The sequence below is a fragment of the Falco rusticolus genome, chromosome 12 (genome assembly GCF_015220075.1).
Source record: "Falco rusticolus isolate bFalRus1 chromosome 12, bFalRus1.pri, whole genome shotgun sequence".
In the NCBI taxonomy this organism is placed as follows: Eukaryota; Metazoa; Chordata; class Aves; order Falconiformes; family Falconidae; genus Falco; species Falco rusticolus.
The window spans coordinates 9,506,519-9,534,323 of NC_051198.1; the positions used below are offsets into that span (position 1 = coordinate 9,506,519).

At 42.6% G+C, this 27,805-nt stretch overlaps 2 protein-coding genes and 1 long non-coding RNA gene across 4 annotated transcripts; 2 read left to right on the forward strand and 1 right to left on the reverse strand.

The window, feature by feature from the left end:
- Positions 1–47: 47 nt before the first annotated feature.
- Positions 48–17,196, forward strand: CEBPZ (CCAAT enhancer binding protein zeta). 2 transcript variants are annotated; one of them, XM_037405600.1, is made up of 16 exons: positions 48–222; positions 401–1,911; positions 2,970–3,201; positions 3,758–3,929; positions 4,539–4,627; positions 5,133–5,186; positions 5,883–5,985; positions 7,083–7,151; positions 8,968–9,034; positions 10,476–10,576; positions 11,980–12,040; positions 13,078–13,286; positions 14,256–14,339; positions 14,826–14,887; positions 14,972–15,053; positions 16,453–17,196. In XM_037405600.1, exons 1-16 carry the CDS (start codon positions 79–81, stop codon positions 16,590–16,592), a joined length of 3,180 nt encoding a protein of 1,059 aa, XP_037261497.1. In that variant the 5' UTR covers positions 48–78; the 3' UTR covers positions 16,593–17,196. The 2 variants fall into 2 exon arrangements, with proteins under 2 accessions (XP_037261497.1, XP_037261499.1); XM_037405602.1 differs by having other exon boundaries at positions 13,078–13,274.
- LOC119156134 lies at positions 16,307–18,514 on the reverse strand. Its single transcript, XR_005106980.1, has 4 exons — positions 18,381–18,514; positions 17,021–17,065; positions 16,672–16,755; positions 16,307–16,553 (listed from the first exon to the last, which is right to left on the reverse strand). It is a non-coding gene; the product is annotated as an uncharacterized LOC119156134 (long non-coding RNA).
- Positions 18,515–19,556: 1,042 nt separating this feature from the next.
- Positions 19,557–27,421, forward strand: SULT6B1 (sulfotransferase family 6B member 1). Its single transcript, XM_037405762.1, is given in 8 exon segments — positions 19,557–19,876; positions 19,879–19,992; positions 23,337–23,449; positions 23,697–23,786; positions 24,778–24,904; positions 25,565–25,659; positions 25,949–26,105; positions 26,949–27,421. Coding segments are annotated over 8 exon segments (1,005 nt in total). The 5' UTR covers positions 19,557–19,698; the 3' UTR covers positions 27,080–27,421.
- Positions 27,422–27,805: the final 384 nt, after the last annotated feature.

The following is a 27,805-nucleotide window of genomic DNA, read 5'->3' on the forward strand; positions in this document are numbered from 1 at the left end:
GCCGTCCCGCCCTGCCCCGCGGCCGGAAGCGCGCCAGCGCCGTGGCTTCCGGCGGGCCGCAGCTTCCGGCGGGCAGCGATGGCGGCGCTGTGGGACTTCGGTGTGAGGAACCCGAAGGAGGCGGGTGGCGGCAGCGGCGAGGAGGAGGATGATGAGGAAGGAGAAAACGGAGATGGCGAAGGGTTCACACTGGATGAAGTGCTGCGCCTCGGCGGCACCAAGGTAAGGGGGGGTGGGAGAGAGCGTGAGCACGTGGCGGCGGCCCCCCCCGCCCCGGGCCGGGCTGAGCCGAGCCCGGGCCGGGCCAGCGGGGAGCGGCGGGGGGTCTTTGGGAGCGGCTCGGGGAGCTTGTGGCCTCGGGCCAGGTCCGCCTGTAACGGCCGTGCTCTGCCGCCCGCAGCAAGACTACGTGATGCTGTGCGCCGTGGATGAGGCGGAGGAGATGGTGGACGGCGGCAAGAAGGACGCGATCGACGACTTGAAGGAAGGGGAGCTGGAGGCGTTCGTCAGCTCCCTGGGGCTCGGCAAGTATGCGGAAAGTTGCTTGGTGGTGGAGGAGGACGACAGCAGCAGCAAGGAGAAAGAGAAGACCCCAAAGAAAGAGAAAGGCAAGAAAGAAACAAACCCTCCTTCATTGGACGGGAAAAAAGGGAAACAAGTCAAGGAAAAGGCAAGCGTCGTGAAAGGCAGCAAGAAGAAGCAAGGTGGCAGTGATCCGGACCAGCACCTTGCAGCAAAAAAAGAGAATCTGGAAGAAGATTTTGAATTTTCTATTAGGCAAGTGGTACTAATCAAACCAGGGGGCAAATGGTATGATCTAGAATACACCAACGAGTTCTCTTCAGAGCCACAAAATCAGATGCTTGTGTCCAAGTATAAGGCCTTGGCCCAAAAGCTGTACCAACAGGAGACAGACCTGTATAAGAATAAGACGGATTATCAGAAGGGGGCCTCTTCGGCATGGATGAAAACTGTTGTGTCATCGGGTACCTTGGCTGACAGGATGGCAGCGATGACCCTTCTCATTCAGGACAGTGCTGTCCACAGTCTGCACTTTGTTGAGAACTTGGTAAACCTCATAAAGAAAAAGGGCAGCAGGCACCAGAGCCTTATGGCTTTGGATACTTTCAAGGAGCTTCTCATTACAGATCTCTTACCAGACACTCGAAAATTATGGTCTTTCTCGCAGCGACCGTTTAACAACATAGAGAAGATGTCGAGTGGCAACAGGGATTCAAGAGACAAGCGATTGGTACTGTGGTACTTTGAACATCAGCTGAAACTGCAGGTGGCAGAGTTTGTGCAGGCATTAGAAACACTGAGCCACGATTGTCTGACAGCAACAAAATCCCGAGCGCTGGCAGTTGCGCATGAGCTTCTCTGTAACAAGCCTGAGCAGGAGAAAGTTCTGCTTGTTCAGCTGGTAAATAAACTGGGGGACCCTCAGAATAAAATTGCCACCAAAGCCTCTTATCTTTTAGAGACGTTACTTCACAAGCATCCAAACATGAAGGGAGTAGTGTGCAGTGAGGTGGAAAGGCTTTTGTATCGGTCAAACATTAATGTGAAAACTCAATATTATGCCATTTGCTTTCTAAATCAGATAGTCCTCAGTCATGAAGAAAGTGCATTGGCTAGCAAGCTGATAACTTTGTACTTCTGCTTTTTTGGGAACTGCATTAAGAAAAAAGACGTGGAATCCAAAATGCTCAGCGCTCTTCTTTGCGGGGTCAACAGAGCTTACCCTTATGCTGAGACTGGTGATGACAAAGTGAAAGAACAAATGGACACGTTGTTTAAAGTTCTGCATCTTGTGAACTTCAGTACCAGTGTCCAGGCCCTGATGTTACTGTTTCAAGTGATGGACTCTCAGCAAACTGTATCGGATAGGTACTATGCAGCGCTGTACAAGTAAGTGATAGGATTCCATTTTGTAATATAAATTTAATTTTATCAGGTAGTCACCACTAATTTAAAGTTGTAGAAATGCTTATTTTGCTTTTAAAATCTTGTGTATTTGGTCTCATTGGCTAAAAGTTTTTGATGTTTTGTATGAGCTGGAAGAAAATGCATGCCATTTCTTTGACTTAACGTGGGGATGAAACAAGTTGGTAGTGATGGGTCCTGAGAACACAACACATGCATTTCATCCTTCGCACTGCTTTCTGGTGGCATGTTTTAATTCCAGATGTTACTTGAAACTGATAGAACTATTTCTGAAATCCCTTTTTGGATTACTCTGGTTTAGTCACATGATAGACTAAAATCTTGTTTCCTTTTTTTTCTTCTTTCGTACAGGGGAGAGGGGGAATATTATGTTTACACATTCTTTAGATGACTTAATTTGTGTAGTTGGAAAGCCTTGTGTTATCAAAATGTCTCTTTTTTTTGTCCTAGCTGATTGTTGGGACTTTTTGTAGGATCCTTACAGGCTTCTGTTTTGTTGACCAAAGGGAAGCTGTTGATTTTTTTTTAAGGAGGGAGCTCAGGTTACCACAGAATGTGCAATGTATTTAAGGGCTTTACAGTGCCTGGCAGCCTGGGAAATATGTGGAGTAGAAAATGAAGTTGCCAATACATATATCTGGTCTGATTGTGAAGCATGCCAATTGCTAACCATTTTCTTTCTATTTTTTTGCACATCTGTATAGATTAGATTAATTTCTTTGAATAGCTCAATTTTTGAAGCAGGTTTCAGCCGAACTCAGTTTCCTTATATTAACAGTTTGGGGTTTTTTTGTTTTCTGGTAGGAGGTTTTTTTAATCTTCAATGTCTCATATATATCTAGAAATATTACAGGGCTGATGACAGTTCAGGGTTGATGGTAATGGTTTTGAGGGGTGGGGAACAAGCTGTTACTGACCTTTTAGATGGCACTCTGAAAAATGTAGATGATTGTTGTTAATAGCAGTTATTATCCTACATGCATTATAACAATCGTCAATGTTTTCTCCTGTGTGTTCTACAGAAAACTTCTAGATCCTGCTTTAGCAACGTGCTCAAAGCCATCCATGTTTCTTAATCTTGTCTATAAATCTCTGAAGGCAGATGTAGTGTCACGGCGTGTGAAGGCCTTTGTGAAGAGGTTACTTCAAGTCACTTGTGGACAAATGCCACCCTTCATTTGTGGAACCCTGTACCTTCTGTCTGAGCTTCTGAAAGCAAAACCAGAGTTAAGGGTCCAGTTACAGGATCATGTGGTATAAGATGATTTCTTTCTCTCATTGTTTTTTCAATAAGAGCTGTTTTCATAAACACCTTTCCCTAACCTGTTTGTTAGTAACCTGAGAGCTTGCTAGTGTATTCTGCTACTGGAGGAAGCACTTGAGCAATTATAACTACATTAAAAATCTGCACAGATGAAGGCGTTTTAAGCGTTCTAGTGGGGCCTATGGACTTCATTCGTGGAGAGAAGATTATTTTGCTAAATGCTGTATAAGTAAGCAGGTGAACATTTTTCACCCAGAAGCTTTGTCAAAGCATGGCCTGTTTGGTGGTTCTGTCTGCAGTCTCTGAAGTATAGCTAGGCAGGACTGGGTTTGTTTTTTTCCTTTCTGGGGAGACACCATTACACTTTTGTGATATAAGCTGCAAAGTTCAATTTTAAGTCCTGTATCAAGGCCAACAATCCATTGCTTAAACATTGGCCATCATTTGTTTATATTTTTGCAAGTAGCACCTTAAGAACTATTTTTCTAATAAATCAGAATAAAACTGGAAAGGAAAAGCTGTTTGTTAACATTTGTTGTGGTTTAGGAGTCGGATGATGAAGAGTGCTTTAAGGATCAAAAAGAGGCTGAAGAGGATGAGGAAAAATTTATGGATGCAGACAAAGTAGCAGGTGAAGAGAGGAGCACAACAGAAGATTCTGCTAAAACAAACAATTCAAATTCAACAGCCTCATGGGTGCATCATCTGAATATGGGAGGTAAATTAGAAGAAATTATAATCCATTTAACTTGTAACATTCTGTAACAGGGACACGATCAAGACTTGTAAAATTAATTGATTAAAACATTATTTTAGCTTTTCAAATTCAAGTTTGATTCAAAGCAGTCCGTCAGAGTAATTATCTGTTAGCTCAGCAGCAATGAAGAGTCTGTATGAAGCTGCTAGTGTCTCACTTCATGCAGTTTACTGCATTTGTGCCGAAGCAAAAAACTGGCTTGGGAAATTTTTGCTTCCATATTCAGACACCTTCAAAGCAATGTAGCCAAGGTTAGGATGTGTAACTGCTCTTCGCTTGTGAAACTTGCTAGAACATTTGAACCTGCTTCAAGTTTCACTCTTTCCTGAAGATCTTTTGGAATGGAGCAGGGGTTTTCAGGAGCTTCCTTGGAAGCACACAGAGACTCACCTGTGCACCTGATCATACACTGGGGAAGGGGTGCTGAATATAATCCTTGCTTGCTACTGGATGAATCTTTGGCCTGTGCAGCTAAGCATGGTGGGCAGCATTACTGTCATGTGAAATGAAAGTAATGTTCTCATAAAATTGACTGAGGAAATTTAAGTTTTCATCTCCTCTGCCCGTCAGGCAGGAAGAGTGGAGCTTTGTATGATCCTATGCACCGAAGTCCTTTATACTGCGGCGCCGAAAGTACAAGCCTTTGGGAACTGAAGAAGGTAAGGCGTTCTTACGCTGCCGATGACTGTGTTTCGTAGTGTGACCCTCGTATTGAGAGAAGAAAATTAACGTGGTTATTCATGGGGTAGCTACCTGGGTAACAACAGGAAGGTTAAAGCTGGCATTGTTCAGCGTTAAGCTTGTATGTGTTGCATAAAAAAACCCGCTGATGCTGCAGAGTAGGGAATAGGAATTTGTAAGTGGAGATTTGGACAGTAATAATCTTTCTTGACTTTTGGATCTTAGGTATGTACCACTAAAGCTTTTCAGTGTTGAATTAAACAGAATTGTAAGTGAGAATGTATTTAGTTAATGCAAATGAAAAATTAGAACTTGAAGTTGTTCAAGGGCAGGGCACATCAGTGTTGCGCTGCTGCATGTGTCTGTGTGTTACAGAGTGCTCATATGACAAAGTGGTGTTGTGAGGAGTCTTGTTAAGTCAACATGAGTAATGATTGCATTTATTTTTAAAGCAGAAATAAATAAGTGGTTCATGTTTTTCAGCTTTCTGAACATTTTCATCCATCTGTGGCCCTATTTGCAAAAACAATTCTAGAAGTAAGTGCTTTTACTAGTCTGTAGCTTTGAAGTTTGATTTTTATGTTAGCTGTTTTTGCCATTTGAAAAATATATTATAAAGCCATCTTGCACCCTGGAGATCACTAGCAACTCTGCAGCACTGTAACATACACTCAAATCCAAAACTTTTCATGGAATTGAAGTGTTTTATGTAAAGGAGACTACTCACAGAAGTAATTAACTTGGTAGAAAGGTGGGTATTACATGATTCCTAATGCTTTTTTTTAGTTTTGGTCTGTCTTTTTGTTTAAGATGGGGTATTTATGTGGGGAACCCAGGTGTTGAAACAAATTCTTTGTTAACTGTTGTGTTACGCCAAAAATACTCAAACCTACACAAATAAATAAAATACTTATTTTTCATTTGAATATATGGTATCCAAATAGTGCTGAGTATTAACTGTTACTGGCATACTACATTGCAAGGCACTTCATCACTGAAACAAAGTGAACAAAGGGGTTTTTCATTAAGAAAATAATGAGCTTGCAAAAATAAGAACCTGTACAGGAGTGTCTTAACTGGTCAGGCTCATGTGATGAAGTATCCCCAAGTCTTTGTCTTTTTAAAGTGTGGTTTAATGGTCTTGGACTGTGTTTACTTAGTTCTCTGTGTTTTATAGTTACTGTCTTTCTAAAATCCAGACCTTAATGATTTTTGGCTTTCTTGTTCTTTCAGGGAAATCACATTCAGTACTCTGGTGACCCTTTGCAGGATTTCACGTTAATGAGATTCTTGGATCGCTTTGTGTACAGGAATCCCAAACTCCATAAAGGCAAAGGTATGAACTTCCCTGGACATACTAGCATATGCTCTTGATTAGTGATGGAGACCAAACTCTCTTTCTCTTAGACTGCCTAGTAACCCTTTGTGCTTGTCAGATATTTGGGGTGCATGTGGTGCAAGGAGTGGGATCTGTCTTCAGGGCTGCAAGAGCGGCGTCTCAGAACCAGCTGACAGTCACATGCTGCTGCCTCTCATACCTGCAGCGCAGAAATTGTTAACCTAGCAGGAATAAGCAAAGTGATAGGGGAATGTAAAGACTACAGAATGGTTGATTTGGAAGGTCATCTGCTCAAGCAGGACCACCTGGAGCAGGCTGTCCAGATGGCTTTTGAGTGTCTCCAAGAATGGAGACTCCACTGCCTTTTGGGGCAACCTGTGCCAGTGTTTGCCGTCACAGTGAAAAAGTGTTACCTGATGTTCAGACGAAGCCTCCTGTGTTTCAGTGTGTGCCCATCACCTCTTGACCTGTCATGGGCACCACTGGAAAGCGCCTGGCTCTGTCTTCTTTATACCCTCCCTTCAGGTATTTATAGACATTGATGGGATCCCCCCGAGCCTCCTCTTCTCCAAGCTGAACAATCGTACCTTTCCTCACAGAAGAGATGCACCACTCCATCATCTTAGTGGTCCTTTGCTGGGCTCTCTCAAGTGTGCCCATGGTTGCCTAGTGCTGGGGAGCCCAGACCTGGACACAGCGCTCTGGGTGTGGTCTCACAAGTGCTGAGTAGAGGAGAAGGATCACCTCTCTCCACCAGCTGGCAACACTCCTCCTTGTGCAGCCAAGGATACTGTCAGCCTTTTTTGCCGCAGGGTCACATTGCTGGCTCATGGCCAACTCTGTGTCCACCAGTTGCTTTCCAGCTGCTTTCCAGCTGGGCAGCCCCAGCATATACTGGTGCATAGGGTTGTTCCTCCCCAGGTGGAGGGCTTGGCACTTCCCCTTATTGAACTGCACAAGGGCCCTGTCAGCCCATTTCTCCAGTCTTTTGAGGTTACGGATGGCAGCAAAACCATCTGGTGTATCAGCGACTCCTCACTCTTCTGTATCAGCAGTAATAAAATGATTTGTTTCTGATTTATGTTCTGCTGCAGAAAACACCAGCAGTGTGGTCATGCAGCCGAAGAAGAAACAGTTTATGAAAGATACACAGAATCTTGCAGGTAAGCTAGCCCCTTTTCAGTAAGATTACAATTTTAATTATCGTAATAGATTACGATATTTACGAAATATTTAATTTACGAAATTAAAGATTCTTGGCTGGTTGTGGTAGACGTGTCATCTGTGTTGTCTACGCTATTTCTGTTAGCAGTAAAAGAAAGTTCTGTCCCTCAGGAATGCGGTGGTGCTGCCTGATGGTCAGGATCAGGTCTCATCTTGTAAGTGTGCATGGAATCTCCACAGCTGAAACTTTGGATCCATTGAATCGTTTTAAGAACAAATGACATAAAGCGGGTTACCTCAACTGTTAGTCTCTTGAGTAGGAAAACTTGTCTTCTACTGCAGCACTTGGCTACACGCCAAATTTTTAAGACCTTTCTTTTCTCTGTTTTCCCTCCCTAAATGCCAATTATTTTTTATTGTAGTAATTCCTTTTTCTTAGCCAGTCCATGATGAAGGTCATACCTTACGTTTAGCCATCCCATTGAGAAATGTATGAACAGTGTAGGAGGTTCTCAGAGTGTGTAGGAGAGAACTTCCTGACACAGCTGCTCAGCGAGCCAGCCAGGGAAGGTGCCCTGCTGGACCTTTTTAACTGAACAGAGAAGGACTTGTGTGTGGTGGTGTGATGGTTGGAGGCCGTCCTGGGCATAGTGATCACAAAATGATAGGGTTTTTGATTCTCAGGGAAGTAAGGAAGGGGGAGCTTCCGGGCTTTACATTGGGTTAAAAGCTGCCTGGCCGCCGAGCCCAGGGAGTGGTGGGGAATGGAGTTACATCGCGCTGGAGGATGGTCACCAGTGGTTCTCCAGGGCCCAGTACTGGGGCCAGTTCTGTTATATCATGACTGATGAGGGGATCGAGCGCACCCTCAGCCAGTTCCCAGCTGCCCCCAGGCTGGGGGAGCGTTGACCTGCTGGGGGGCAGGAGGCTCTGCAGGGGGGTCTGGGCAGGCCGGGCCGATGGGGTGAGGTTCCACAGGGCTCAGTGCCGGGCCCTGCCCGAGGGTCACACCAGCCCCCCGCAGCTGCAGGCTGGGGCAGGGGCTGGGAACTGCCCGGCGGGGAAGGGCCCTCAGCACTGGTGGGGCCACATCTCGCACCCTGGGGTGTTTCAGGCCCCTCACTGCAGGGGGGACGCTGAGGGGCTGGAGCGTGTCCAGAGCCGGGCAGGGGCTGGATGTCAGGTTTTGGAACAGGCTGCCCAAGGAAGTGGTTGAGTCACCCTTTTTCTCCTTTGGTTTACTTCTGAGATGAGGGAGGAAAGGGGAATGTAGGAGGGTAAAAATCTTTTCCACAGGGAACCTGATCAATACCCTAGTCGATCTGCTCTTGCAGCATCCTATTTTGCTTCAGTTCCTCAGAAGTGGTGGCAGGGTGATGCTCAGCATACCTAGCAGGTGTACAGTCCTGCCTTGCAGCTGCTAATGAGCATTTCTACTGCCCGCAGTGCTGGGCAGAAGTGTTTCCAGTGTTTTAGTGTATGACAGCTAGTTTATCTTATTTCCTACTTTTTTTGTTTTACTTTTTTTTAGAATGCATTCCTGCTTTAGGTGATTGCAAAACCTCCCTTGCTTATACATAGATTAAAACCTGGTTAGGGCTGTGCCCCCTATGTTTTTCCATAGGGTCTGCTCCTAAGTATCAGTATGTACACTGAGAACTGTTACTTTTAATAGTTTGCGAGATGAGCTCCACTTTATTTAATGAATGATACTGCGTACCTGTGTAATTTTATCTGTGCATGCTGTTTAACTTTTTAAAAGAGTAACAATCATTTCAACTGGAGATGAAATCAGTTTGTCCTTTGTTTTTGCAGTCAACAGTAAAGAATTCCGAGCCAAAGATGAAAGCAAAATCCCAGTGAATGAAGTGTTTTTTCACAGGTAATGAAATGCTTATGAGCATTCCATTTAAAGGGTTGTTTTTTAGAAGCAAAGCTATCAAAACCAGTTACATTTCGTAACTATTCTCTGGCATTCCAGGTGTTTTCAAAATGTGATTAATTTGAGTGACTTCTGAGGACAGTACTTTCCTTAGAACGTAATTTCAGTATTTTTCAGAAGTCCTTGGGAAAGAATATCACTTATGAACAAAGGCTTATATCACTTATGAAATCAGTGCTTATAGCCCAAGATTAAGTAACTTGACATTGTAATAAAGAAGCCTTATACAATGGGTAATGGTGAATGTGGTAATTCTTATGCATTAGAAGTGTATTTATAAAAACCTGGAATATACCTTGTTTACATTACTAGCATCAAAGTTTATTAGAATGGAACAAAGCAAAAAAAGTCAGAGGAGCTAGTTTTCTGTGTATTTATTTTTTTTGTATTCATAGTTCTTTCTGTTTAGTTGGCTTTCAGATCATGATATAAAAATGCAACTGCAACACTAAAATTGGAGTGATATTTAGCAAAGATTTGTTCTTACTAGATCAAAATACTAGTTATATGTGAGGGTCTCCTTAGGAATTAGTGTTTGAATTAACTTCATTTATTTTGTGTAATTAACTTTGTGGGGTTTTTTTTTTGTTTTTGTTTAATGAATTCATTGCTGTAGGGGCTTTTAAAATTTTTGAAGTATCAGGTTAATGGAGTTTTACTATTTTTAATTAATTGATATTATAATATCGAGGATTGTAATATAAATAAATAAAACAGTGGTATTCATTTTGAGATTGAAGAAAAGCAGCTTAAAGTCATGCCCCTGTCTGAAAAGTTAATGGTATTGTTAAATTAAAGATGACTGACACTGAGATTACACATTGAAAGTCTTCTATATGAAGTGCCGCACTCGTTTGCTCTTATATATGATCAAAATTGCCTTCTGTGTTTGGTGGTTCTTTAATATGAAGTGAAGGAGAGAAAATGGTTTAAAATAGCTGACGGAAGGTAAAACTAAGCACACAAAAGAAGAGGGCTGGGGAGGACATGTTTAACAGAACTTAACGGATGAGTCTGTTGCATATATTTTATTTTCCTCCCAATTAGATTCAGGTTGAACTTGATCCTTTCTTCCTTATCAGTATAAGGCAGATTTTCACATCTTTCCTGTGCCCTTTTATAAATTCACTATGTTCAGAATAATTTCTGGCACTTCTGGTTGTGAAATTTGTTTTAAATCTTACAGTACATGGCTTACTCTTTGAAAACCAAAGTAAATCTAAATCTCTGATTTGAGATGTGTTTGAAACCATCACTTAAAATTTTAAACTGGTAACATACATGTTAAACAATCTGCAAGGTTGTTTTTTTTTTTATTTAAAACCTTGTCATAAAGATCATCACTTGTAATTTTGTGTCTGAGATCAATATGTTATTTCAGATTTTATTCAAAGTTTGATAAGAAGAGAGAGAAACAAAGGCGTCAGGATGATGAAGAGAGTGTGGAAGACGTAGATGATGATGAATTTGAAAGAGCATTGGGTGAGGTTTTGTTTTTCCTTGCAGTAACTCTTCCAATATTTCCTGCTTTTGCAAATTATTAGTTTATTTTTTTTATAGTTTATATTGTGGAAAAGAGCCAGATAAAGGAATATGGAAGTGGAAGAAAACTGGCTTTCAAATTCCCCTTCTATGTCATAGTGTCCATCACGTAAGCCAGCTGGATGGCCATCCTGTAAAAGAGGTCTTCTGCTCACGACTCCAGTAGTTGGCTTGTTCACGTGGGTGGAAACTGATTTTGAGCATAAGCTGACGAGTGGGAGCTCATGTCTTTTTGTTTTTCCCTAATGTAGTCTGAGAGATAAAAGTAACTTTTTTTAACAGCATGTAACATCTGCTTCTATTCTTCCTTTACTGCTTGGCCTTTTTTAATCTGACAGTTTCTCTCATTGTTGTTCCTAGCATCTTTCAAGAGGTTATTAGTTCCCTTAGATCCTTGGCAAACTTCTGCAGTATTCTTAGCACTTCCTATAGCATCTACTTTGCTTTGGAAATAGTGTTTGATTTGTTACAGAATCTAGATCGGTTAGTGTACCATAAAATGCCCATTATTTTATGATATCGTATTTTGATTGTACATGTATTTGGAAAAAAAAAAATACCCAGTTAGCTCTCTGTAACTGCTTTATACAATATGTTTAGAGAATTCTGAACTCCTGTAGCAGGATTCTTCCTTAGTATCTCAATTAGTATGGTCTTTGTTAGGACAAGAATCCATTACTAATTGTGGTGGTTGTTTTTTATTAGTATCACTAATAAGCTGACTGTCTCTTGGGATTTGCTTCATAATTCAGAAGCTTAAATTAAGGACCCTCTAATGTTAATCTTTACTCTTTGAAACAGGTGTAATTTTTCAGTTTTGTTTTTGTCTTCTATTTTATATAGCAGTTTGTTCCTAAGTGAGTCTGGTGATAGGAGCTTTCATCCTCTAGTTCTGCTTGCTTTTCTGTCTAATCTGAAAATTAACATACAGGCTAGCTGGCAGGACACTTGCTTGGGGTATCTTAATTGGATCTTTGTTCTATCTGACTTGGAGCATCCCATCTGCCAACTAAGCTTGAATCACTGGGCAATTGCGTGTCCATTTGTGCTTGTCTGCTTCCCATGTCATCTGGTTCTAGCCAGAAATTACATCCTGGATAATATATGACTTTTATTATTTTTTCAAAGGAAAATGTTTTTTCAGAAAAAGTCCAGTTAGCTGTGGGTAACTATTTTGTGCAGTATTTTTCTAGGAGTGTGAACCCTTTTGTACCAGCACCCTTTGTAACTGATGCAGATCATATAAACTATTCAGGAAAATGACACCTAAAACCAATATATTTTGTAATTATTTCATATTTCTTTGTTTGACTTTGTAGTAATAAATATTTTTTTTCCCCTAGATGAATTTGAAGCTGCAGATAATGCCATTAATGTCAACCAGGATGACCTTGATTTTGCTGGGTAAGACTGGAAATTGGTTCTCTCATCTCTTGATTTAATACCTGCATAGAGTTTTACTCCACAAAATCGGATATTCTTTTTCAAAAAGACTCGGAATATCACCTTGCAAAAAAGGTAATAGCAGTTGAACCCTGGGTAATCCCATGTAGTATTTTATTTATAAAATGCAGCAACCCAGTAAGCAAGGTAAGATCTTGTTTTCATTGTCTCAGGTTTCAGTTTGAGAATTACCAAGTACAAAAGCAAGCAGAATGAGGCATAATGGTACTGCTGCTGTAAGGAGTGGTTGTAACTGGACCTAACACAGTAAATAAACTTTGTGGAATCCAGAGTCACAGAGCTCAGTTCTCGGGAAGTTAGCAGTTTCATTAATCATAGAATCATTTAGGTTGGAAAAGACCTTTAAGATCATTGAGTCCGGCCGTGAATGATTAAGTAGCCTATTTTTTACTTAAATGTATCTGTAATACAGCTTTCGAATCAGCACAGAAGTGTTTTTTACTTGAGGTGAAAGGAGAATTGAAGCTTTAACTTCTAGTGAAACCTAGATTTTTGTGATCCAGACCGGTGTGAGTGAAAAATACCAGAGGAGACAAAACCCAAATAACCATCTAGTACATGAAGAACCATGTTTCCTTTCATAATTTTTTTTTTTAAAAGTCATCTTATTTCTTCATTTAGTAGAGTTGCTAGGGATACCAGCAGTTTGTGTGTTTTACAGAAAAGACTTTCTGAAAAGGAGCAAAGGCATATAGGAGATAAACTACTGAAGCTGACATTTCTGTTAATTTCACAATAGGCTTTTCTCCAGAACTTCTTAGAATGCTTGACTTACTATAAGAATATAGTTCCATATGCTGATGTTGAAAACATATCTGCGTGCATAATACATGCTTCTCAGGTCTTAGCCTACATTGACAGTAGTTTGCACTAATGTTGAACTTTTCTAACAGTGTCAGTAGATAGATGTTACCTAGCTGGAAAGTGTTTTGCCAGATGAAGTGCTAGGCTTGCTACTTTTTGGGTTTTTTTTTTAGTAATATAAAAAAGAAAACCAAAGGTGGTAAGAAAGGCCAAAGAAGTGAGGAATCCAGTGCTGACTGGGAGGATTCTGGTGATGAAGATGAATTCAGTGATCTGGACGATGAGGAAGTCTCCTTAGGAAGTATGGAGGAAGACTTTGGAGATGATATGGATGAAGAAGGAGGTGTATTTCTGGATGTGTCTGATGATGGTAATAGCCTGGGTAAAGTACTGGTTATTATTGATAAATGAGAAGAAAAGCATTAAAAACAAATCACCTAATATGTAATTACATATATATATAAATCCAGATTTAGTTACCTAGGTGGAAGTTTTGGCTTTTCAGTAAAGAAATGACAAGAAGTCCTTCTCCGGACAATGAAGTCTTGAGAGAAATATTTCATGGCACAGCCTCTTAGGTGAAAGTGGGAATTAGGTATCTGGGTATAAAAACTTGCAAACAAGACATGTTTCTTTCATTCTGAAAACTGGCTAGAATAGGCAGAAACATTAAAAAATCTAAAAGAGAAAAATAAGAATCTGGTACTTGGTAATTTTTTCATTTTTTTAGACCTAGTTAATGTTGATTATTTTTTTTTCTTTAGATGAGGTAACATTTATTTAAACTGCTGTCTCATAAGTAAAAGCTTACTCCTGTAATACAGCTAAACCCCCACATTTTTATTACCACTGTAATAATAACCGATCATTGCACCTGCGCAGTTTTATTATCTTTTTAGCTGAAAAGCAGTTTACGTGGTATACAGTTTATGTGGCTGGAAAAGCACAGATTAATGGAGTGTTTCAGCTAAAGGTCACAGGTAGAGGAGGTAAACTATTCATACAGCTGTTAACACATGAATTTTTCATGAGATTATTATTTCACCAAACTTACCAAGCAGACGTACAAGGTTTACATAACACTTGCTTTTAGCCTTCATATTGTATTTATCTTAGTATCATATTTCAATCCTTTTGGTGTTATGGAAAAAAAGCATAAATAATGGCACACCACTGACCAATTGTTAATTGGGTTGCGTGCGCTGTGTTTCAAACTTTTGTAAAGACTCGGACCATTATGACACATATACCTAAAAAGGAATGTTACTCTGCTGTGCTTTGAACACATGTACATGGTGTGAGAATGGGAGGCTGATGTATCTTCCCCCGCCCCCCCCCCCCCCCCCATCAGACCTGAACAATGACAAGCAATTGAAGTCTGTCAGCAAAAAGAGCAAGAGGAAGAAAGATATGCATTTTGTGGGATCGCTTGAAGGTAAGGAACCACTGCCATGATTTCTGTTTGAGAAGGCTTGACACAAATACAGAGTCTGAAAAACTTTGGAATCAGAGGAGTTTAGTACAGTAGATTATCTATACTTTTGGATCTCGGTTTGGATTTGAGTAAACCATAAATGAAAAGGGGGTTGTCCTCCAACCAGCGTTGCCTGATTCAGAGTGACAATCTGCTGTTGAAGGAGTACGAATCGAAGGAGGAACTTTTGAAGGAAGGATGGCATTGTGCCAACAGTCTGTGCACCTAAAACTAACACCTGATGCACAGATTTGTGCTGTTTAGTTCTTGGTTGGGAACCTTTCTTCTTTTTTTTTTTTTTTTTCGGGCAGGTGGAGAATAAAAATTTCTTACCACAGCTATTTTAGATGGTTTCATTAAATAAAAAAAAATAAATTAAACCCACTGTTTTAATGCCTTTGTGAACTTGAAATTCTGTCTCTTAAGAATAATACTTTTTATTTGAAGGATCTAGTCGAGGAAAGAAGAGAAAACTCCCAGATGCCAATATACTAGCATCTGCAGAAGAGGTGAGTTTGATCCGTGCCTAGCAAAAGGTGATGAAGCATTTTACCTGTCTTTGTAATAAAATACTAAAAATTCTCTCTTTAAAGTTTGGCTATCTGCTGGATGAAAATGCTGGGTCCAAGTTTGACAATATTGGAATGAACGCCATGGCCAACAGAGATAATGCAAGTAAGTACATGCTGCAAATAGCTGACAGTTGTAATACTGGTTTACTTCTTTCTCTTCAGAGTCTGTACTTAAAAAGATGTACCTTCTTTAACTGATACATACACATGGTCAGAAACCACACGGTAGCAACAGTAGCTCAATGTCAGCAAGACATGACTTTAGTTTTATTCAATTATGAGAGCTGCTCAATATTAACTGTGACTACTGGAGTGAACAAGGCTTCAGGAAAGAGGAAGAAGCTATCATGTGCCCCTTTCACACCGTGAATAAGGACAGGCAGTATGCTGTTGTCAAGTGTTGGTGTGATTTTGCTCTGATAAAAGACTGTCCTGGATTCTTGGCAAGGGAAGGCATAAGGCATGACTGTCTATCTACCTACCAGGGTATTTCCTTGCAGTATTGGTGAAGCAAAAGTAGTTTCCCAGAAATAATTCTAATGAATTAAATGTGTATACATTTGTCATGGTTTGACCCCAGCTGGTAACTAAGTACCACGCAGTTGCTCGCTTGCTCCAGCCCCCACCGTGGGATGGGGAGCAGAACTGGGGAGAAAAGTAAAACTCATGGGTTGACGGAAGAACAACTTAATAATTGAAATAAATTAAAACGATAATAATAATTGTAATGAAAAGGAGAGAGAGGGGGGAGAGGAATAAAATCCAAGGTGGGGGAAAAAAACCCCAAGTGATGCACAATACAGTTGCTCACCATCCACTCACTAACTGATGCCCAGCCAGTCCTTGAGCAGTGACTGCCAGCTCCAGACCAACTCCCCCCCCAGTCTGTATACTCAGCGTTATGTCATATGGTACAGAATATCCCTCTGGCCAGTTCGGGTCAGCTGTCCTGGCTGTGTCCCCTCCCAGCCTGCTCACTGGTGGGGACTAAAACTGAGAAGTCTTTGACTTATTATAAACATTACTCAGCAACAACTAAAAACATCAGTGTGTTACCAACAGTATTTTCATACTAAATCCAAAACACAGCACTGCACCAGCTACTGAAAAGAAAATTAACTGCCACCCAGCAGAAACCAGGATAGCACTGACCGAATAATCAGTCCTTTGTAGAGCTTTTGCAAGTCTTGCTGGTGTCACCTGGAAAATGTTAACAGCGCTCAAACACTGTGTACTCCTAACACAACTGTGTCTAGCATTAGTAAAATACAAAGCAATGGGAAGAGCAGTGTTAAACTCTGAGATTCTGAGATGGTAGGGTATGTTTTGTGAAATGAGAAAACCAAAACTTTCCTCTGGTGTCAAAAAATATCAGCAGCTTGCACTTTATTAACATTTATAAATACAGTAACCAAGGTCAAACTTCTACATATTCGTCTGTATTCCACATCGTGGTCAGAGGTATCCCATCAGCTCCTCATTTCTCACCTTTCCTCCTACAGATGTCAAACAGATCCAGTGGGAAATAGAGCGTGACAAGTGGCTTCACAATAGGGATGTGAAAAGCATCATCAAAAAGAAGAAACAGTTCAGGCACAGAGCGCTGAAAAACAAGTACAAAGGCAAGAAATCAAAAAGATGAACTGGACGTTTTAATGTGGACATTTTTACAGTAATTATTCTTAAAAAATAATTTTTAATTAGTCACACATCTTTCTTACTTCAGTTCTTGCTGCTTAACCATGTCATTTGGTCATTCTCTCTTATGCCGTGAATTCCAGACCACTCATTGGATTTGTAATACACTGAAAAATAGGAAATTCCGTGTTAGCTCTAACTTGGGCGTGTCTGAAGGTGAGCCGCTTTGTGGCGGGTTTTGTTGGATGCGTAGTCCCCCAGTTCTGAGGACTCTATCCAACAGTCTGACACTCCAGCCACACTCATGCATAACAATAAACACTTCTGCAGTGTTTCCTGGGGTAAGTTTTAAGCAATAATAAAATCTGTTTTATGCATAAGATGCAACAGAAGCGTCAACCATCCTCCTGAAGTCAACAACTACAAACCTACCTTCCAGAATTGATGGAAACCTCTTCTGCATTGTGTATCTGAAATCTGAGAAGATAAATCACAGTTACTTTACCCAACATATTTTAAGATGAATAACTAAATGCACTATTTTTCTAACTAGATTACTTGTCTGAGCTCCTTAGTTACAGCTACCATTAAATAACTAAATAACATGATCTGAATTTACTGTTTAAAAATTGTATCACAGGCTCTATTCAGGTTACTCATATGTGCAGCCCTACCATCATCACAGTGTTTTCTGAGCTTCCTCACCATTGTGATAACCAAATACGAGCTACAGATTCACAGCAAGCTGAATGTCTCTCATAGACTGACATGCAAATGAAAACTGGGAAAACTACTTTGTTTCCTTACACAGCTTTAGGTGTTTGCTGAATCGTCCTGGGGGCTGCTTTGGCAACCCGGTAGAAAATCACGTAATGATAGCTTTATGCTCTTTTAATGATTTACAGCAGCTCACAGAAGGATCTTATCAATGCTAGTACTAGCACAAAGAAAGCTGTAAAAGCCTCTGTCTGAGGACACAGCTGTTAGATGAGCCCGCTGCACCTTACTGAACTACAGGTCAAGAAAATTTTCTGCACAGGCACATAAGAACTAGGACCTAGGACTGAAAAGGGGTAGAAACGAGAAACGATTAACACCCTGCACCAAGTTACCAAGATAGCGATGCATCTACACTCCACGTTTTTGTTACGTATTTTTTTAATAAGAACGCAAAAAAAGATTGCGTAAGGTTAACAAATGCAAACTGGTGTAGCATAGGTGAAGTTCTGGTTGAACTGTGTGTGAGGACCGCGCTACTGCTGGAAGGGGCGGGCTGGTGGCCTCGCAGGCACAGCAGCCGCTGCCGGGGCTGTGCGGGGCAAACCCGGTAACAAGCTGGCGCTGGGCTTGTTTGTGTGTCACCCGGGCACCGAGCCCACGGTCGGAGAGAGGGGGGCGCCTGGAGGCACATCAGCTGGAAGCTGCTGCCGGCTGCCCCACGCCAGGCGGGCTGCCTGGGCACGCTGCGGGGCCGAGCGCCACACGGCCGGGGCTGACGGGCCCTGCCCGCCTCGCTGCGCCCCGCTCCGGCTGAAGGCCCTATTGGAGCCGCTGCCGTTACTATGAGCACACGCAAGACTCAGCGCTGTTCCTGGTGGCGCTGTTCAAAATTCCACCCCCCCCACCCCCGTTTTGGTTTTGTAAAACTAAACCAGCAGCTGCTTCTCTTAACAGCTGTCCTTCAGGTGCCACCGAGCGCGCCGACACCCACAGCCCCCACCGCCGACCTCACACGGCAGCTTCTCCGGGAGAGCCCGCGCCCGCCCGGAGGAGCGCCCCCGCCCCGCGGCACCTTGGCTGCGCTCCATGGCGCGGTAGAGCAGGAGGGCGCCCAGCAGCCCCGCCGCCTCCAGCAGCAGCAGCCCCCGCAGCAGGCGCCGCGCCATGGCGGCCGCGGCCTGCACCCCGCCCGCACCGCCGGCAGCGGCTGCGCATGCGCCGTGCGCCCGGCCCCGCCGTTGGCGCGCTCCGCTCCCCGCCGCTCCCCTCGCCGCCGCGCCTTCCCTCGGCCTCGTAATGGCCGACCCGGCGCCGGCCGTCCTGGCGGCGGTGCTGCCCGGTGGGCAGGCGGACGGCCCGGGGCTGTGGGTGGTAGCCGAGAGAAGGCGGAGGAGGCGCGCCTCAGCCCCGCTGCGGCCCGGACAGGCCCTGGCGGGGCCGCCCCTCAGCACGGTGATGGCGCAGGGTGCAGGCGGCGGTCCCCGGCCGCCGCCGCTCGCCCTTGGCGGGCCCCGCCGGCTGCTGGCGCGGGCCCGACTGGCTACCGCATTTCCTTGGTGCCCGGGGGCCCGCTGGCCTCGCCTGGCCGCTGCAGCTGTGGGCTGGCGGGGTGTGTGCCCAGCGCAGCTCGGGGGCCGGGCCGGGGCTGGCTGCCCCACGGTGAGGGCCTCGAGCGGGTGCCCCTGGGGTGAGGGACAGGCCTGCGCCTCGGCGCTGCTTTCCGCTGCTGCAGCCGCTGGGAGAGCCGCCCTGCTCCCGGGAGCCAGCACCGGTCCGTGCCCTGCTAGGCGGAAAGGCAGCTAGATACATTAAGGTGCATGGCCATTGTAAAGGGGTCCTGGTTCTATGATCGAGATGTTGAAAAAAACCTGTGCCATGCAGACTCTCAGTATTTAATTGCCTTTTTACTGTGAAAAAGGGCTTCAGTGCAAACTAGCTCCCACAGAAGCGCGCTTGGAACCTAAAATGGCTGTATCTTTGCTCTCAGTAGCATTCTTCCTGGTTTAGTTTTGATGATTTAATTGTTTTCTATTATTCGCTCACTGTTTCTTTTAACTTAAAATATAGGATTGATTACTGCCAAATAAAACCTCTTGGGATTTTTCCCCATAGGGAATTCCTTGTCTTTATGAGATGCTTTTTTCCCTATTAATGTTATTTAAGATCAGATATAATTTTGCTGCTTATTCATACAGGGTGATTCACTTTCCAATTCCGTTTTGTCTGGTGGCTAAGCTTGCAAGTATTACTTGCTCTCAGTGCGATGTCTTACTAAAATAATTCCTGCTCTGTAGATTGTAAGTGGACAGGATCAACCCCTCTTCCATTTCTAGAAAGGTGGGAAAGGAGAAGAGAAAGAAACGTATCAGATTTGAAGGAGGGCAAAAGTAATGCCAAGGATTTTGACTCCACCCCTTGAAAATGTCTGTTTAAAGGCACTTGCTGCATTAGACCAACAGTTTCATACCCCAAAGGTGGTAAACATGGCTGAGGATAAAAACAACTTTGCTGATGAGATAAATAAAGCGCTGGCAAAGTCTGAAGGGCTCACCTTGAAGGAGCTGCGGTTCTCTATTGAGGGACCCCGTATCCTGCCACAGTGTGCAGCGTGGAAACGTTCCAAGCTCTGGAGAACCTGGAAGCCAGAAGAGATGATATGGTGCTGGTGTCCTACCCCAAATGCGGTGAATACATTATAAATTTGTTGCTGTAGTCTACAATAACTAATTAGCTGACACAATAAGAAGGAAAACCAACTGTTTGTGGTTGTACATTGTGTGAGGACACTGGGCATTTCTACTACAACCAGAGGCAGCAGGTTTTTGTCCTGCTTTGTCTTATTCAAGCAGTCAGTTGCACTGCTTTTTAACATGGTTTATGTTTCTGAAAGGAAGTTTTAGTGTTCAAAACTTTTTTGGCTGAAGAAGTGAGAATACAGCATATAGTCTTTTATGTATCGGTGTGACAAGACAACTATGCCAGTGTGATAAACTGTATTCTGAGAAGTGTGTTAGTAATGTAGCATAGTGTAGTGTAGAACAGCAATAAAGTTATGCATTAAACTTTTTAATGAGTAGACAATGACAGAGCACAGCATCTTTACTTGCAAAATTTTTAGCTGCTTCTTGGCATTATTCAATATCATCATAGTTTTTTGTTTTGTGACTGCAAAATGGTATTGACTAAGACATACTGGAAGTCTAAATCTTCTAATTAGAAGTCTGCGGAAAGGATGAAAGATGCAACAGGAGCAGTGAAAAAACCACTAACGAACCAACTAGTTGATTTTGATCAGTTTTATTAAATATCAAGTGTGACATGATTGCTTACAAGGAAGAGGTGGGTTTTGCTAATCTAGGAAATCTTATACAAGCATATGTTTCTTCTGTGAGACCCAAGAAGCAGAAGCTTAGGGTTGCTGGAGAAAATACGGGCCCAGGGAAGGATTTCATTGCACTAGCGTGGTAGCAGATGTGGTCAAGTTGCTCTTTAACCGGAGAGTCCTTGGCCAAGGTCTCATTAGGCACATAGAATTCCCACTGATCGGTGAGTTCTGACCAGGAAAGAAACTGTGGTGTATTTAGGGGCTTAAGAAGTATGCCTGTAATGTTTAGGGTGAATCTATATCAGCTGTGGGACAGAACATTGCACCAAGAGAAAGCAAATACAAAGGGAGGGAGCTGGCACAAAATGCGAAATGTGCATCTTAAGGAGCTCATAATTCCGTTGGGTTTGGGATTAGAGTTCTGCTGGACCTTATAAAGACTTAAAAGGTCGTTGTTATAACTTGGTACTGGTTTTGATTTCTCACGGAGTTTGGAAGAGTTCAGACATGGAGTCACGACGCTGATAGCCTCTGAGGTTTAGTAACTCAGTGAATCTCTCCTGCTCAGGGAGAGGGATCAGTAGATAAAGAAAGAGAGCTCACACTTAATATCAGGCAGTTTGTGGTAGGTCAGGAGGGGGAAATCTTGGCAAAGACCACTGCCAGTTGTTCACTAGGAGGGGGAGTATCACAGCTCCCTGTGGTTTGCTGGGGAATGCAGTACCCTGTTACTGGCAGGCACTGGTGGAAAAGCATGTACAGGAGCTTGCGTGGAAGAAATGGGATAGCAGGAGGGAGAGAAAATGCTGTGTTTCTGCAGTGCATGGTAGTCACAGTCTGCAGGTGAATTGGAATTTTCTCCCATTTGGATGTTTGCTTTTACACTCTTAAACGGTGCTAAATAGATTCTTGTCCTAATTCCCTATGGCTTGCAAAGTAGGGGGAAAAAAGGCGTGAGAGAAGGATGAAGAGTGAGAAGGAAAGATTAGCTGCCCCAGTTTGAAACCAGAAATTGCTGGGCTCCCTTTTGCTGCTTGATGTGACACTCGGACCCACCAAGCCATAATGTCACCAGGCAGTAAGAAAAATCTCTCTGCAGCTCTCTTTCCCTCTTGAGCTCAGGGAGCCTGGTGTCTGGTTTCCTCTGCCAGCTTCTCAGGTGTTTTCCTTGCAGGGCTCAAACTCTTTGGCATTTGGCAGGTTTAGATGGTTCTGAGCATGCATGATGAAGGACTCACGTTATGGCTGTTCAAAAGCTTCATTCCTTTTACTTACTAGGTATTATGAAGGTTAAGTTACAGTGAATTCTCACTATATAAAAGGTTTTCCCCCCATTCAGATGTGTGCAGTAGAGAGGAAAACTGATGCAGAGAACTATTGAGGAGGACAATGGAGCTCCAGGATGCAGTACTTCCCAGGGATGGGTTGCACGATTGAGAAGCCAGTTGGGGATTTGGAGGCTAGGAATTTTAGGTTTGTCAGTTGTAGCTTTTTGTAAAAATAAAATTTGTATTTGTGCACATGGAGTTAATACTGGGCAGATGAGGACGTGGATTTGGAAATTCTTAATGCTTTTGGCTCTGATCTGTACATAAATGGGAGCATGATATGAATGGTACACATACCATGTCATATATAAATATGATATTGGTTGGTGTATACATGTAATATATGTGTTTTAAGACATTTTGTGTTGTGTACTGACTGTATACACATTACTGTATAAATGTATCAGCTGCTTCCATCCAAGCATCCCGAAGCACTTTATGTAACGTAGGGTGGAAGTTATTCCTTTTTGGGAGTAACTTTCCACTGAAAGCATGATGTTAAAGCTGTTTGCATTGTGTATTCCTTGTTAGTACCTCTGGCAGCTGTGTTCACAGGGGACTCGCAGCATGCAGGAGGTGGTGACAGCTCCACAGCTCCATCTCCGTGGGCCCGGTGGGAAGCTTTCCAAGCGCATCCCCACATCCTGCCGGCAATCAGCAGAGCATCAGTAGAGCAAATATGATTCCTAAAAACCTTGGGGAAGCTGGCACCACGGCGCAGCTCCAGGAGCTGGCCACAGGCTCACACTGGAACGGGATGTGGTATTGGGGAGGCTTTGCTGCAAGATCCATTCCAGAAAGTGAGGGGGGGGCGGGGATGTAGGTGTCAAGTGGGTAGCACCTCTTCTAGCGCTTGTTCTGGCATGCGCTTTATGGAGACAGCAACAGGCACTACTGAGGACAAGCCCTGGCAGTGACATTGAATAGGTTACTCCACTTCGTCCTGGCCCCAGGGGACTAGAGAGGCAAATGCTTTCCTCCACAGAAAGAGCAAGCCTCCTTGCTTGGTCCTTTCTTCTTCCATCCAGAACCTTCCCAGGTGTTCCTCTGTAAAAGACAGGGAAGCTCCCTTTATTGTCTGTCACTGCCTGGTTTATGAATATATTAAAAAGGTGTTTAGTGCATTGTTGAGTCAGTTCTGCCCCCAGTGCTTTCCATGTACCAGTTATAAGTGAGCCAAGAAGGTCACAGTTAAGAAGCTGTTGAAGATCTCATTAACGGGAAACATTATTGTGTTTATAACTGAGAACTTTAGCGTTATTTGTCATTTGATGACTGTCTATTATGCTGAATTAAGGCATGTAATGAGAAGGCTTTGAGATCTTGCACAAACTTCTGATATGCTTTATTTTGTTCTCTGCGCTTCTTGGTGCAGGTGTGAACTGGCTTATCCAGATTTTAAGTGATTTGATATTTACAACTATCCAGAGTAAACCTGTAAGCACAGAACTACCATTTATTGAATGTGGAGATCCAGATAAATATCAGGTTAGTGAAAAGAAACTATTGAACCATTAAAGTCTGTTGCTTTCTCTGTCCTACACCCCCTCACACAAGTTATTAAAATGAAGTCATGCAGCAAGTAAAAATATCTCTCCTGAGAGGGGAAAAAAGATAATCTTTGTTGCCTAATGCCTTTTGATTAGGGGCTGTTTCACACAGGCAACTCTCACAAATCATTGCTGCACTCATATGATAAACTTGTTCTCACTTATGGTTCTGTTTATTTCTAAAGAGGATGAAGCAGATTCCGTCCCCAAGGATTTTGGCAACACATCTGAATTATGATTGCCTCCCCAAGTCTATTTTCAAGAACAAAGCCAAGGTGGGCTTTTTTCTGTTTTGAAGAACGAGCCTCATCTTTCAAACAGTACCAGCATACAAGAGTAATTTTGGAGCTACATCCTTTTCTTGCACTCAGGCAGGTGGCACTGGTGGAAAGCAGCTTGGAGATGGTGGGAGTCTCGTGATGCCTGGGCTGGCTTAACACCCCCTACAATTTACAGTAGCCTTAGGGGTGCTGTAGTTGACATAAACAAGAACAGATCTAGAGGCTGTTGCAGTGCTCAGAAATGGCTGGAGTGTCGCGCTTTCCTGTTTTATGCTACTCCTTCCTATGCACGAACGTGGTGGGAATGAATGTGGCAGCTGTGTCTCTAGGACATTGGCTGTCTCCTTGCAAAGAGTCACATGGTTAAAACTTTAATATTTCTGATACTAATTTACTGAACAATGGTGGATACAGAGAACTTGTGAGATGTACCACAGATGAAGGAAATAATTGGTTAAGAGAGATGGATTTTTTCCATGTTTCATTGGTAATTTTTCCTGTATGACAGGAAAAAGTATAACGTATAAAAAAACCAAATGTGTATAACGTTTTCAGAAGTGTTTACACTTCTCTGAGGATTACAGTCTCTTAGGATTTCAAGAACATTATTGCCATGCTTTGAAAAATGGGACATAATTGTAACAGCTGTGGTTTCCTGAAGGAGAATTGAACTGAGCTTTTCCTAGCAGGGCGTTGGCAAACGGTTCCTTACAATTTCCCAGGTCTTAGATAGTTATGGGATCGTATTCAATGACAGTATTACTGTTTTTCCAGTTGCTTCTTTCTGCAATTCTTTCATGACACAAGCAAATTTTAGAAGTGGTAACAAAGTCTTTATTATAAGTTTGTTCACCATGCCTTAATTAATAAAATATTTTATAGCCCCGAGTATGTTATTGATTGCAGAATGTTTGGTTATGCTCTCATTTTGGTTGCCAGGGGAAGTAAATGATCTAAAGTTGTTGATCTCTTTCTCCCACTCCAGATACTAGTGTTGTTTCGAAACCCTAAAGATACAGCTGTTCCATTTTTCCATTTCCACAACAATGTGCCAAGTGTCCCCAGTTACAGCTCCTGGGATGAGTTCTTCTTAGAGTTCATGAATGGGAAAGGTATTGTTGTAGTTACTGAGTGTAGCTGAAGAAGCAACAGAAAAAAAATATACCTAAAAACAAAAAAATGGGGCCAGTGGGAAAACAGCTGTGTCATGATTAGTTTACTGATCGGCATACGTCATGATAAAAGGAGGCAGCTGAATGCCAGAGCGGGGAGAACATCCAAAAGATGCTTTGCTTCTGGGTATTCTGCACTTCCAAGCAAGGGTGAGGAAGTTGCATGGCAGCTGGACAAAGGCATTGGGTCAACATTCTGCAATGGAGGAAGTGCTGTGGATCCAAAGTGTTAATGAAATGACAGTTTGTTGTCTTTACTGTTTCTGAACATGAGGCAAAACACCTCATTAGCAACTCGAATTTTAGGCATAGACTGATGTCTGGCTTTGGCTTTTAAGAGATGTTTATATGACAATATAGTAAGAGAGGGGAAGCACATAGTGAGACTCGTGTTTCTGTGTGGAAACCACTCACCTACAAAAGTCCAGAGGAAGCCTCTGCCATGCTGTTGTGGAGTACGGTACCACAGAAGGGACAGGCTGTTCCGTTTGCTTGCACTGATGTACTGATAGGCAACAGAAGGCAATTTTTCAACTGGGGAGAAAGAATAGCCCAGTAAGAAAAGAAGGTCACACTGATGCTTTTTTCTCTCCTTTACAGTTGGCTGGGGATCCTATTTTGATCATGCAGTCACCTGGAACAAACACATTGAGGATGAGAATACTATGGTCATAATGTATGAAGACCTGAAAGAGGTAAAGCAGATGCTGAATACTGACAGGCAAAACACATCTGAGCCCATTCCTTGAAATCTGCTGAAATTAACAGGAAAAGGCACAGGTCTCTGAAAGAGCAAAATCAAGTTGATTTTAGCGACAGGTTGAGTCTGGCTGTACAAAACCTGAACTCCAGTGTAATGCAGAAAACATACTGTGGAGGAAGATATATACGGTTAATATATATGATGCCAATGCACATCCCAAGTGGGTGTCTTTTTTTAGAGGAAGCGTATTGCCTGTCTCCCTTTCACTGTATTGCTTTCAGAACCTGACTGGCAGTGTAAAGCAGATAGCTGAATTCTTTGGATTCTCCCCAACGGCGGAAGAGATCCAGTCCATTGCGGACAGGGCCACTTTCCAGGCAGTGAAGGATAAGGCTCAGGAGACTCATGGTGCTGTTGGCTCAATTCTTTTCCGCAAAGGTAAATTTGTTTGTATTTTGCCAGGGTGGTGAATGGTAGCACTGTGTCTTGGCAGACAGGAATTTGGATCAGTAGATGCTTAATCTTTATGTATGGTTTTCAAGGTTGGGAGTTGTTTAAGAAACATTGTGCTTCAGGATGCTTCACTTGATTTCATCCCAAGGGCAAATGCCATCCAGTAAAGCCCTGTGTAATATTAGCAGAAGTGCACTACAAGTAGTACACCCTTCAGTCGTGCTATGCAATAAGCACCATTTAAAACAAGGAATAATTTTATTTTGGCTTCTGCGAGTACTGGGGCTAGCCTAGCGCTAGGTCTACAGAGTGCCTCCACAGGCTTTTCTTCTTGAGTTTTCTAAGTAACCCTTGTAATAGCTTAAGAATCTCGTCAGTGCTTGGAATCCAGACACGACACAGATTGAACTGTGTCTTCTAGCCAGAGGCTAAGCTAGAGCTGTAGACTCAGACAACCTCAGACTCTGGGCTCTCCAAAACGTAGATTAAAGGTGGACTGCAGTTTGGGGCAGTGTGTGGTTGCAGTGCACAAAGCTCTTGCAGTTAAAAGCCACGTTGTAGTCTTCTGCAGCTGTACAAGGCACATGCCGAAGCTATGAAGGCAGACCAGTAGCTTCCTATGTTCACATTCTGTTGAGGACGCCAAACATAAAGCACACATAAGAGTGTATTCTTGGGTCAGAGATTTTTTTCTTGCAGGAAAAAAGAGAAAAAAAAAGGATTATCCTGAAATATGATCATAATAGAGACAAAGTAGTTTTTTGTTTTAAATCATACTCCTTGGTCCTTACAGTCAAGAGTAATATTTAACTTCTCTTTATGTATCAGGTGTTGTTGGAGACTGGAAAAATCTTTTCACTGAAGCTCAGAACCAGGAAATGGATGCCAAATTCAAAGTATGCTTAGAGGGAACTAAGCTGGGAGAAAAATTAAAATATGATGTGTACTGCAAGACCTGAACCTCCTTTACAGAAAAAAACTCATTTGTACACTTTTATGAAATAAAACAAAAGGCAGGGCAATATCTGATTTAAAAATTCTGAAAATCCATGCAATTTGCAAACCTGTTGCTGCTGGCTTAACTTACAGAAGGAATCCTTGCTCATGCAGTTAGTATCATCGACTTCACTGGATTCTCTTAAATGACCTGTAGCTCTTTGCCCTCACTTGGTTTTAACACTGAGTTTTAGCTGTGATTTGTTACCTGGTAGAATCCTGAGTGGAAAATACATGCAGTATTTAAACCTGCTGAAATCACTGGAAATATATTCAGTATATTGGAAGTGCTTTTCCAAGAGACTTTTTAAAACTATCCTGAAGTGTCATGTTGATTCTTAATTTTTAAGTTCACGGTACTCATATATAATTTTAATTTCTAAGTTCATAGTGTAAAAAGTAATTTCAAAAAGTCTTGTAGTTATCTTTTGTTACTTTCTCTGTGCTGATAAATGTGAGAAAAAAATAAAGGAACTCAGTGGTGGAAATTTTCTCCCCCTTATAGCAATAATATTTTTCTTTCCTTTGGTAGTGTGAGATCTCATCCTGAGCAGTTGAAGGAATTGCCTCGGACAGGACTTGCCCATGGATGGTAGAGTCCCCCTCCTGGTGGTGGCTTGCTCTGTTGCTTAACCTCAACACGGTTACCCATGGGGGAAATTGTAAGCATATGTTGAGCACACCAGGTT

Bases quoted from the DNA above. Each gene is read 5' to 3' on its own strand.
- CEBPZ (XM_037405600.1), top strand. From the start codon at position 79: ATGGCGGCGCTGTGGGACTTCGGTGTGAGGAACCCGAAGGAGGCGGGT. The intron at 5,986-7,082 runs GTATGAACTTCC...GTTCTGCTGCAG, and splicing joins CAAACTCCATAAAGGCAAAG to AAAACACCAGCAGTGTGGTC. The intron at 9,035-10,475 runs GTAATGAAATGC...ATGTTATTTCAG, and splicing joins AATGAAGTGTTTTTTCACAG to ATTTTATTCAAAGTTTGATA.